The sequence below is a fragment of the Pelmatolapia mariae genome, linkage group LG10_11, assembly GCF_036321145.2.
Source record: "Pelmatolapia mariae isolate MD_Pm_ZW linkage group LG10_11, Pm_UMD_F_2, whole genome shotgun sequence".
Taxonomy (NCBI): Eukaryota; Metazoa; Chordata; class Actinopteri; order Cichliformes; family Cichlidae; genus Pelmatolapia; species Pelmatolapia mariae.
Window position 1 is genome coordinate 55,835,950 of NC_086236.1, and position 12,221 is coordinate 55,848,170.

Consider the following 12,221-nt stretch of genomic DNA (forward strand, 5'->3'; position numbering starts at 1 on the left):
TATGGAGGAGTATTTTAAAATTAATGCGAGATTTGACCAGGAGCCAGTGAAGCTGCTTCAGAATAGGGGTGATGTGGTGATGTGGTGAGTAGAGGGAGTCCTAGTGATAATATGGGCGGCTGAGTTCTGGACACGTTGAAGCTTATTGATGGATTTTTGTGTAAGCCCAAATAAGAGTGAATTACTGTAGTCGATCTGAGAGGTAACGAGGATATGAACGAGAATGGCAGTGGCATGAGGAGTGAGGAAGGGGTAGAGGCGATTGATGTTACGGAGATGGAAATACACTGAGCGAGTGACATTGTTGACGTTAAATTGAAGGATATCATACTGTCAAGAATGACACCCATCTCTCACAGAGGGAGAGATAGAAACTGGCAGGTTATTGATAGTAACAGAAAAACAGGTAGTTCTATAGCGATGATTTAGAGCCAACCAGGAGAAGTTCTGATTTGTTGCTGTTGAGTTTAAGAAAGTTGGAGGAAAACCATGAATTAAGTTCGGCTAAACACAGGGTAAGAGAGGGAGGAGGAAGAGTAGAGTCAGGTTTGGCGGACAGGTAAAGCTGGGTGTCGTCGGCATAGCAGTTAAACTGAATATTATATTTACAGAAAATGTGTCCAAGTGGAAGGAGGTAAATAATGAAAAGAAGGGGCCCAAGAACAGATCCCTGGGGCTCCCCAGTAGACAGTGGAAAAGGCTAAGAAGTATCTTGCCGCAAATCCTGCTTTATAAGTGACACAAAATTGTACATTTCATTCTTACAAATGAAACACAGAAGAAAAAGAGGTGAGTATCAATACATTTACACCCACTTGGATTGAATTATTCTTCTATTATTGATTTCAGCCTATTTCCTGGGTGCACTATTGTGTTTGTGGGTTTTTTCAGGCAAACATAAAAACAAACATCTTAGAAAATCAAAGTTTTTTCTTTTCAAAGTTCTTAAAAATATGACAGACCTGAGTTTTTATTTCCCTATTGTAGATACATAAATTTACATTACATTATGACCTCAGCCCAGCAACCAGACCCTAAACATCAATAAGTAGTAAAGGCAGAATGATTTGCAGCATTTTAGCTTTCACTTCTAGCTTTACATGTTTCTACAGTAATATCACCTTGGTGATTGCGTTTATTTTGTGTTTGCATGTAAAAACTAAAACAAAGAACAAAGATTAATGTGTGTCCTCAGGGATTTGTGTTGGTGTATTGAACTGTAGGTTTATATTGTTAAATGGTAATTGCGTGACAATTTATTTCAGGTCATTTTACAAAGTAATGTGAAAGTAATGAGTAGTGTAATGAATTACTTTTTAATTATTATAATTTTGATACTTTTTTAAGAAAAGCAAAGAGTAATGTGTAATATGTTAATCTTTTTTTTTTAAATTAACAACCTTAACACTCGTCCTAGCACAAAACACCTCAAATATAAACTAATTTGTACTTACTGTCACATTGAAGGAAAATTTGTGTCAATGAACATGAACAAACAGATTAATTTTGCAACTAATTCATGTTTTCCCACGAGACCCGACTAGTGTATTAGACAGGGGCTAAAAATTTAAACCAGGCAATTTAAACCCATCTATTTGTACAAAGTTAAAGTAACAACCTGCTACTTTTCTTCGTTTAATTTTCTCAGTTTGAAAGTTTGTGAATTTCACACAATGAAGTTGTTGCTTGTTATAAAAATTATATTGAGCTTGAAACTTTCCATAGAAGAAGAACTGGAGCTGGAAATTCCCCTGAGCTCACTGCATGATGTTTGCCAGTAGCGGTTTTAGATACGGGCGACACGGGCGGTTGCCCGGGGCGGCATCGTGGTGGGGGGCGGCATCACGGGCTTCGGCAAAAAAATAAAAAAATTGCTCGTACTCATGCTGCCCCGACATCAGCCAGCGCATATTGGGAATGGCATAGGCACCGATCGGTTTTCTATCGCCCATTTGCTGGGAGTAAGGGCGCCCTCCGTTTGCGAGGTGCGCCTGCTGCTTGCGGCACAGGGAGGAGAGGGCGGGGCGGCGGGGGATTCTCTGGGTGGCTGGAGCAGCATCTAATAACCAACTCGCAAAATAAAACAAAATAAAAACAAACCAACAACACGAAAACAGCAGACATTATGATACAGACTTATAATTTGCACCGATGAAGTCAAAGTAAACTTTATTGTCATCTCCGCTACATACAGTCCAGTATATAGAGAGACGAGACAGTTACAGCAGTGCAAGTAAACAAATAATAACTATAAGAAGAGTAAGAAAATAAATATACACTTTAGGACCAGGGGTAAAGGGATCAATAACAATTTAAAATGTATATTTTATATTTTGTTGATTTAAAGTCTCACACACAACCCGCTTTTAAAGTTTTAAAAAAAGAGAAAAGAAGAGGAGGAGTGTAGCGACTTCCACAGTCGCTAGAGGCCGGGGACTGAGCCTGCCTATTTGCCTGACGCGCTGTCAACTGTACGCAATAATGCGAGAGGTGGAATTGCTTGCTTGTTTATTAAAGTGCTTGAAAAGTTTACAGAGCAATGTGATCGGCTCGCGATTCAAACTCTTAAAACATCACAGCTCTAATGCAACAAGGGGAAACTCGTTGTGCTGCGGTCAACAAAAACTACGGCTACCCAGCCCTCCTCTCTGTCAAAATCAAACCAGTGAAAGACAGACTGACAACGCCCTCTTAATGTCACCGCTAGCACCCACGTGACTCCCGTTACACATCACCATAGCAACCAAACAAATGAAAACCCAGTGATCATTAAAATTCAATACATTTAATTATGGCTCCTACAAGGAGAAACGAGCAAAAGATACAGGTAAGCAGATGTGTCATTGGATAATGGCAGGTCATGTATCCTAAAACATTAAGAATCAGAATACTTTCTTAATCCCTAAGGAAATTATGTGGGTTACAGTTCCTCCAAGAAGAAATGGTAAAAATAGTAACAGTAACAGACTAAACTCCAAACAATATATACAATAATATAATATTAATTAGTCAGTGTCAATTGTTGAATTGTCCTGTTCCCATTGTATGACGAATTATGATGTCTGTTTGGTAGCCGTTTGCATACTATGCATACTCTCTCCCTCTTCATATATAGGGTCATATATGTGTGTGTGCGTGTGTGGGGGGCGGCGCCAGAGGGCGTGTTCGCCCGGGGCGCCAAACAGGCTAGGACCGCCACTGATGTTTGGTATTGTTAGATTATCTCTGGCAAGTTTGGACTTAATCTTAAAACTGATGTTGATTTTCTCATCCTTTCACAGTACGTTACAGGTAAAAAGTTGAAGGGTTTTGTGCATGTATTTAATTTAATTTGCAGTTCATTTAAAATATTTTTTTGAATGCAGTGTCAGCAGCTTATACACAGCAGTGCAGGGTGGTGCTTTTTATACTGTGGCTGCTGGTATAAATGGTTCATTTTTCATTGCATTCACTGTCTCTGTAAAAATAAGACCTCCGGCCACGGTCCACTAATATGGTGTTTATAACACCACACAGTTCTCCTGCTTTTTTTGTGATTGTCCGGTAAAAGTGTTGAATTATCATACTATTACAAAAGACATACATATGAAATTAATGTATATTGAATAGAATTTAAATGTTACTATAAAAAGCAAGACTTCCTGCTTTGATCATGCTTCCAGTACACAATTAGTAAAAAAAACAACAAAAACAACAGAGATAATTGAAATGGAAAACAGTAACACAATTTGTTATATGTATAAAAAGGTAACATATTTGTCCAAAGTATTTCAACACTGAACATTTTAAAAAAGATGCTGTTTAATTTTACACCAATAATGCAACACTAACAATACAACCAAAAGATCAAAGAAACAGTAGAGTTATGCCAAACATTATCAGACAAACAGAAAAAAAACAAAGAAAAAGTGTAGAAAAGTAAAAATTCTTAAAAAACAGACTTGATTTTAGATATATACATTTACATTGCAACACATAGACAGTAAAGTTTTTGTACTTTTTCAGAAAATTAAAATTTAAACCTTTGTCTTTTACATAAAATCCAACTTCAGATATTGATTTTTAAAATCTTATAAGAATGCAGAATTCTTGCCTATTGACACAACTCTTGTTTGTTTTCTATCAGCACTCTTCCAACAATCTGAAACTCAAACGCATTCCAGTTCAGCACATTGCCTGGGGTGAAGCTCCGATTATTCGAGTAGTTCTGGATCTCACAGGGGGAAAGGGTGTGGTCCCACATGTGGACATCGGACATCATGCCAACAAAGGACTGATTGATGTCAAATCCCCCACCATGGGTATCCTGTTCCTGAGAAATGGCAAAGAGTATAATTAGAAGATGTATTGTTCCTTTTCCCCCTGATATACACAATAAATATTTAAGAAATCGAACAGATTTTACGGGATATTTGGAAAATTTTTGAATCTTTACTCAGACTTTTGGAAACACTAACATTTTTGCCAGCATAGGTTACCATAGATATTTAGCTTAGGCAGTTTAGCACAGACAGTTTATTCAAGATCTTCTTGGGCACCTCTGTGATTTTTAGATGTTTTAGATCTCTCAGAATTTCCTCTGGTGGATCACTAGTGATGACCTTTCACAAGACATTCATGCAAACAATTCCCAGATTTTTAATCAGTCTGATATCCATTGTGAAATGGCACATCAGAAAGTGTCAAATGTGCTGGTAGAATGTATGCTCAATTCATTCTAATGAAATAGTCACAAAATGCAATTAACGAGTTTGTGAACACGCGTTTGGCCAACAGTGTAGTTCATCAAATTGTTTCTATGCTTTTTGTCAAGTAGTTATAAAACAATATCTACTTATCTGGATTCATGGAATGAATAGTGCTTCCAATTTGATAAAGGATCATTCAGTTAATATCTAGAGGTGTGAGTTGGTTGCACAAGTCAAAGTACAAATCACTCATAACGCACTTAAGAGAATGCAATACGTGTCACTTTGGCAGCACAGCTATTCTGTTATATTTTCATATTTTTGATATGCCTCACTGTATAGTTTCAAGCAAAATCATCTACAGTTAGACATCAGTCAAGCTCTGTAATCACTGACTAAAAACATTTTGGTGATATCACTGACACATCTTTAACATGTATGGTCTAATAAACTTTGAGTATTTAATTTATTTGTCTTTTAGTATCATCAAATGCATCATTTTTCTAGCCCAATATATATATATATATATATATATATATATATATATATATATATATATATATATATATATATATATATATATATATATATATATTTATATGCAGCCCTATGCTCCACCAGGAGTCTACAGGAAAACATGTATGTATGTATGTATGTATGTATGTATGTATGTATGTATGTATGTATGTATGTATGTATGTGTGTAATATATAATATTAATATTATAATATAATACATTTGGCCACTGGGCAAATATATAAATAAATAAATAAATAATAAATCTTTGGTATAAAATACATCAAACACTTATTTCAGCACTTCCAGGTAAAACATCTGGTCAGACAACTCTTGAAAACACATGTGGCCCATAAAACATACACTATATTTAAACTTGCCACAATGTAGCACATATCCATGAACTGGAGTAAATGGATCAAATTTTGCGACTATCTTATATTTGTCAGTGTCTGTTTGTTTGAAGATAAAGTAACAGTTTGCTATGTGTGGTGCTTTGTAAAGGTACCTGTCCTAAGACAATGATAATGGGTCCATTGATGTTGGATCCAGAGCTGGTGAATTTTCTGCTTGAGGGGACTCCATCGACCCACAGCTGCATGAGTCCAGAGGTAGCGTCCCACGTAGAACAAATTGAATGCCATGTGTTCAACTTGTAGGCAATCCCTTCAACTTTATTTGGCTTGCCCCTGGCCCACAGGTCAAATAAGCCATTTGCAGCTTTCTTGAATATCAGGAAGTTATTGATAGCAGAGGGTGTAGCCAGAGAGAACAAGGAATGGTCTCTATTGAGGTCAGTAAAGGACCTAAAAGCAGTGAAAAATTGATTTTATAGTCTGATATGCGGCAGTTACTTATTTGTTTGTTTAATTCAGTTTGTTTAATCAAAAATACCTGAAACACACGGTTACAGCCTTCAGATCTTGTCTTGATGTAGTCACCCTCACATGAGCTGTGTTGGTTTCTTGTGGGAAGGTGAATATTTTATTTGACAGATCTTTAAAAAAATAGAGAAACATGTGGATAATGCAAATAGAAAAGTTTGCCCTCCATAGAGCAACAGCACTAGTGTAGCTAATGCTTCACAATAGAACAACATTTCACATTCACATTAAACAATAACTATAGAAATTCTGTTCCTGAGAAATGGCAGAGAGATGAATTAGCAGGTGTATTGCACTGTTATGTATTTTTTGACTCGTATGTTTTTATGACAGATGACAAAAAGTCTCATAGAAGAATAATGAGCTTATTTGGAAAATATATCGCAGAAATGCAATGATTTATGCAATATGATTGATCATTTATGCAATATTTCATCATTACCAATGCGCATTCAAATTAAATGTATGCAAATTTCATTGGTATTGAAAATGTTGAATGCAACCTTTCAAAGCTCGACTTTTCCCTCCATAATACCTGCCCATATCTGCCCATATCTGTGTGTCCTGAAACATTCTAGCTGGAAACTCAGATCACTGGATATTGATATTTGCCATTCTTTGATTATTTCTGACATATTTGGAATTAATCCCTGCCTCTAAGTATCAAATGTATTAAACAAAAACAATTACAATAATAGGTATATAATTTGAAAGGAAGGAAAATTGGTTTAGCCATAAGTTTTGCCAAGTGAATGTATGGTGTGGTGTTTAAACATATTCTGTCTCTTGTCATCGTAAGCTGCATGGCAGGCAGTGGTTGGACCCAAACGCAGGACTGAGATGGAGTATTAAACCTAAAGGCGGCAGTTTTTATTCACTGGCAGAAAAGGAACTTAGAAACACAATACTTGAGTACTAGAAATAAAACCAAAAGTCAAACTAGGAAATATGATCTAAACTGGGAGTTCATGACGTGGCATGACAAAACCTGACAAAACAAGACAAATGAGGAACACACAACTAATGCAGAGGACACAACACTGACAGAGAGAAACACAGTGCTTAAATACATTGAGGGAAAACGAGGGAATGGGACACAGAAGGAGAGCACAGCTGGGAGCAATCAAACCTGACGAGACCAAGGGAAGCAAAACTAGAAACACTAACATGAGATAGGACCTTCAAAGTAAAACAGGAAGCACACGACAGGCACAGACTTGACACTGAGCTAAACCTACACTGAACACGAGGATACAAACAAAACCTAAGAACCAGAATTTACAGAACATAGAAGAGCTTGAGTGCTAGAAATACAAAACTAGAAGTCATAAGCCACCACGATGAAATCCAAGATCAAAAATAATAATACAAAAAAACCGAAACACCGGGTCACCGACCCAGAACCGTGACATCTATTCCTGCTTTTCTTTTGAATAAGGATGAAGGAGTTGGTATATATCTAAAATGGTAAACATTAACACCTCTAATGTTAGTATTTATCAGCACAGTAGGCTACACACTGTTACATTGTTATTAATTTTGGTTGCATATGTTAAATACTTAATAATTAAGATAAATAAAAAAATAAAAGGTACTTTGAGGGACTGCAGTGCACGATGTCAGCATCACCAGTAGAAGCACCAGCAGCATCTAATACAAAGACATACAAACATAACAATTCAAATTGTATATTGGTACTGGTGATACAAACAACTCTGTAGTCACTTTCATCAGTCTTCCACACCACAATACAGGTAAAAAACGGAAGGGTTTCTGCACATGCAATACATTTTGTTTCAATATGAAAATCATATCTTACCTTGGATACAGTGTCAGGACTCTGTGCAACAGTGCAGGATAGAGCCTTCTATACTCGGGGTCCTTTTGTGAATGGTTTGTTTGTTAACAGTGCAGAATGGTTCCTTTTATACCATGGCTGCTGCTGTAAATGGTTAATTTTTTGTTTCTGTAAATTTCCAAGTTCCTACTTCCCGCCCATGTGTTTACAACTTACGGGATTAGATCCGAGGAATCTGAAAACTTCCCCTTCACACCTATAGCGAAGTTTGAATCAACAGTCACTAACATTCATGTCTTTGGGTTATAGACATAAGTTAGAGTATGCAGAGTAGAGTGTGTTTTGACAATCCTGTCAATTATAAGTGACACAAAAGTGTACATTTCATTCTTACAAATGAAACAGAGAAGAAAAAGGGGTACGTATCAATACATTACACACAAAGCCCAGCTCTGAAAACTCCAAAATATGTAATAAAAAATGCAATATAAGCTTTAAAACTGTTTTTATTGTGTAACATATTAATAGTATAGATCGAAAAATATCTTTACATTGGGCATAAAATTGGTATTAACAGGTTTGCTTGTCTTCTATCAACACTCTTACTGTTATCTGAAAATCCAGAGCATTCCAGTTCAGCACATTCACTGGAGTAAAGGTCAGCTCATTCAAGTAGTTCTGGATCTCACAGGGAAAAAAGACGTAGTCCCACATGTGGACATCAGACATCATGCCTAAAAACGACTGCACTTTGTCAAATCCCCCAACAAAGGAATCATGTTCCTGAGAAATGGCAGAGAGAAATCTAATGACTTACAATGCAATGATTTAAAAAATATTTTGACAACATTACCAATACACATTCACATTAAATGAGCATATTTGGAAAACACATTATAGAAATTCTCTGACATTTTGAAATATTTTAATAACATTAATAATATTGTTTGTCCTAGATAAGTAGTCTGAGCCAGCTTAGCATAGTACACAAAATGGAAATGGTGAAATCCAAGCAATGTTCATTCCAAAAGTGCTAAAACCAAACCAGGAAAAATGCTGCTTCACGATGTCAGACTTATTCCTGGAGGCTAAGACACAGTCTAGTACATATCTCTGTTTGTTAAATAGGGAATTGTGTTTTTCACTTTCATTATTTTCCTTGAACATGCCGTGAACTTTTGATGCACTAGTAAGTTGGTTACAGATCCAGAGCTTTGGACTGACACTAGCCCGTTTCCCCATTGCTCTGTGCTAAGCTATGCTAGCATAATTAACCTCTCAGACCAAATCCCTGTACTTTGTCTTTGTGAGTCAATCCAGAGGTACCATTCCAGGTGGAACAAACAGAGTTGCACGTGTTCATCTTTTAGTCTTGCAATGGAAATTCAGCTTCTTTGTCCCTGACCCACAAATAAAGCAAATTACCTTCAGCTTGTTTCATCAACAGAAAGTCATTGAAAGCAGACGCCGTTGCCAAAGAGAAAATTAAGTGGATTCTTCTGAGGTCTGTAAAGGACCTGTAAGCAACGAAAAGACATTGAGATACATAATGCTGTTTTTGTTATTATTATTATGATTATTGTTGCTATTTCATTTTGCATATTTACCTCTACCTGAGACAGACAGTTACAGCACTTAAGTCTTGTTTTTTTGTTAACAGCTTCACATGAGCTGTGTCTGTCTCTTCTGGGAAAGTGAACATTTTCCTTGCTAGATCTTACAAAATTGAAAGAAACACGTTATTAACATAACCAGTAACTTTCAGTGATGCTGATAAACAGATCACAGTTTCTTGAGCCTGGTGACATAATGACATAATCAACTTTTTGGAGAAACTGGACTAAACTTAGGAATTACACTCAATGGAAGAAGAAGGAAATTGGCTGATTGAGAAATTGTTTGGTTGATTTTTCTTGTTTGATTGTTTGTAAAAACTTGATTTATTACCCCGTTAAATGTAATTACATACATTAAGTTATTTCAGATAATACATGGAAATTTCATTTAATTCTAGAGGAATTATGCCCCTATTGCCATATTATGCTACGTTATTAGTTTTGTGCAGCTCACCAGTCCATCACATAGAGACAAACAACCATTTGCACTCACATTCATGGGCAATTTGGAATCACCAATTAACCTAACTCTAATAACTGCATGATTTTTAACTGTGGGTAGAATCCCAGGTTCTACCCAAGGAGAATCCCTGGGTTCTTCCTGGGTAGAATACCCGGGGAGAATCCCTGGGTTCTTCCTGGGTATTCTGGAGATTGCAGATTTGAACCCCGTGCGGTGTCACGAGATTTAACATTGCTATATTATTGACTCACTTCACTCGAACATAATATGAACAATTTAATATACCCTCTCTGCATATCATGTAGTTTCTACACCATATAGTTACACTTCACTTTAAAGCATGAGGGAATTGTGTTGAATACAAACAAGATGCTTATATAAATCCAAGAGATGGCCAATCTCTTTTTTCAGTGTGTAGTGAAAACAGTAGACAAAATAATTAACATGAGTAGTGAACACATTTTAATCCTCAAATTCTAGTTATAATCCACAATTTCTATTTGTTTTGTTTTGTTTTGTTCTTTACTTTGAGGTGCAGCAGCACATGATGTCAGCATCACCAGTAAAAGCAACAGCGCCATCTGATACCAGGAAAACACACATAATCAAACATTGTTCAAACTTTCACCACTTAAATTAGAAACAAGGTCTCTGTCACTTAAGGCATCCTGCAGAAATACAGGCAGAAAAGTTTAAAAGTTTTTGTGTCGAAGGTATTAATTTTAATTTAATTTGCCATAAATAGGGCGTATTACCTTGAAGTCAGTGTTAGGATGTTGTGAACCACACATAGAGATTGTGAGTTTTATACTGATGTCGTTTGTTTGTTCTTTATTATGGTCACTGCATCTGTGTTTGTCTTTCCTTCCACTTTTGTTAAATGACACATTTTGTAATATTACCTTTGTACACAGTGGATTTGAAATCCAACAGTCAACAAGTGATTGAAGTGCAGACTTTTAGCTTTAATTAAATGGGTCTAAAAAAAATATTGCATTGGCTTTTTAGGAATTTCAGCTATTTTGATACATAATCTTCCATTTTCAGTGACTCAAAAGTAACATTGTGTAAATTGACTGACAAGTATTTGATAGCAAAGTGTGGCCTGTTCCCTCATTATTTCATGTCAAATTAAGCAAATAAAAGATCTAAAGTTCATTCAGTTACTCTGGTAACTTCCTTGCATCTCCACGGCATCATCAGGATGAAAAACTAAAATAAAAGTAGTGCACTGGCCAGCTCAGAAACATTAAAAGGCCTGTTACACCACAGACAGAGACAACTATACGGATGATTAAATTCCTTGATATTATAAAAAAAGAAACCTTCACAACCTCCACCCAACTCAAAAACACTCTCAAGGAGGTAGACATATAATTGTGATCTGCATGTCCTTGGACTGTGTATGGAAGCTGGAGCACCCAAAGAGAGCCCATGATCATATATAGTGTTATATTATAAATGCCAAGAAAGTGTGTAAAGCAGAGAAAACTACAGACCAATGAGGTTTATATTATACAACACTCAACAATATGTTACATTATAGACATAAAGAGGAAGTGCAATGATATTGTGTTCTTCTCATCTAGGGATTCAAAAAAAAGAAAAAAAAATCAACTCATTAGTTGCATTGTCCAGTAGAGCATGACACTTGAGAATGCCCTGCCTAAAATGGATGGTAAGGAAAGGAGAACCATCCTTATTCTATTCTATTCTATTCTATTCTATTCTATTCTATTCTATTCTTATTCTGACATCTTAGCAATGGCTATCTTGCTGCAACTCATCCTGTCAAACCTGCAAACCACAGGTACATAATTTCATTAGGGATTAATAAAGTATGCTCATTCTGATGCTGATTTTGATTGAAACTGAGACTTGCTTACTACGACCACTATTAAGCTGTGCATTGAAGCTGTTGTCCTGTCAGCCACCTATAACGCAACTTGTCCTCTGATTCAGTTTTGGGTTTGGGTCTGCCAGATCTTGACTTTCCCAGCGACGTAGCTGGTTCGGAGGCTGACAGCGTGGAAAGTGTGGCTGTGACCCAAGGCTCACAAGCGGCTTGGCAGGTGGCCAGTGCGCAGGACCAGACGAGGCAGGACCAGACGGCGTGCTGACCTTTGGTGAAAACGACGTTGGTCCCTCAGGTGCACTGACCTCCGGCTCGGGCTGAGCAGGTCCCAGCAGCCTGCAGTCTGCTCCCTCTGCATATCCGCAAGCCCAGCCACCACCCAGGCCTCCACTGGCGGGGTC

The 12,221-nt window shown here is 36.9% G+C and overlaps 2 protein-coding genes across 2 annotated transcripts; both read right to left on the reverse strand.

The window, feature by feature from the left end:
- Window positions 1–4,093: 4,093 nt before the first annotated feature.
- On the reverse strand, window positions 4,094–7,975 carry LOC134637225 (C-reactive protein-like). Its single transcript, XM_063487596.1, has 5 exons — window positions 7,908–7,975; window positions 7,684–7,738; window positions 6,099–6,201; window positions 5,713–6,010; window positions 4,094–4,312 (listed from the first exon to the last, which is right to left on the reverse strand). The coding sequence occupies exons 2-5, from the start codon at window positions 7,736–7,738 to the stop codon at window positions 4,094–4,096; spliced, it is 675 nt and encodes a 224-aa protein (XP_063343666.1). The 5' UTR covers window positions 7,908–7,975.
- Window positions 7,976–8,456: 481 nt separating this feature from the next.
- Window positions 8,457–10,546, reverse strand: LOC134635459 (C-reactive protein-like). Its single transcript, XM_063484841.1, has 4 exons — window positions 10,492–10,546; window positions 9,500–9,602; window positions 9,292–9,403; window positions 8,457–8,669 (listed from the first exon to the last, which is right to left on the reverse strand). The coding sequence occupies exons 1-4, from the start codon at window positions 10,544–10,546 to the stop codon at window positions 8,457–8,459; spliced, it is 483 nt and encodes a 160-aa protein (XP_063340911.1).
- Between the last annotated feature and the right edge of the window lie 1,675 nt (window positions 10,547–12,221).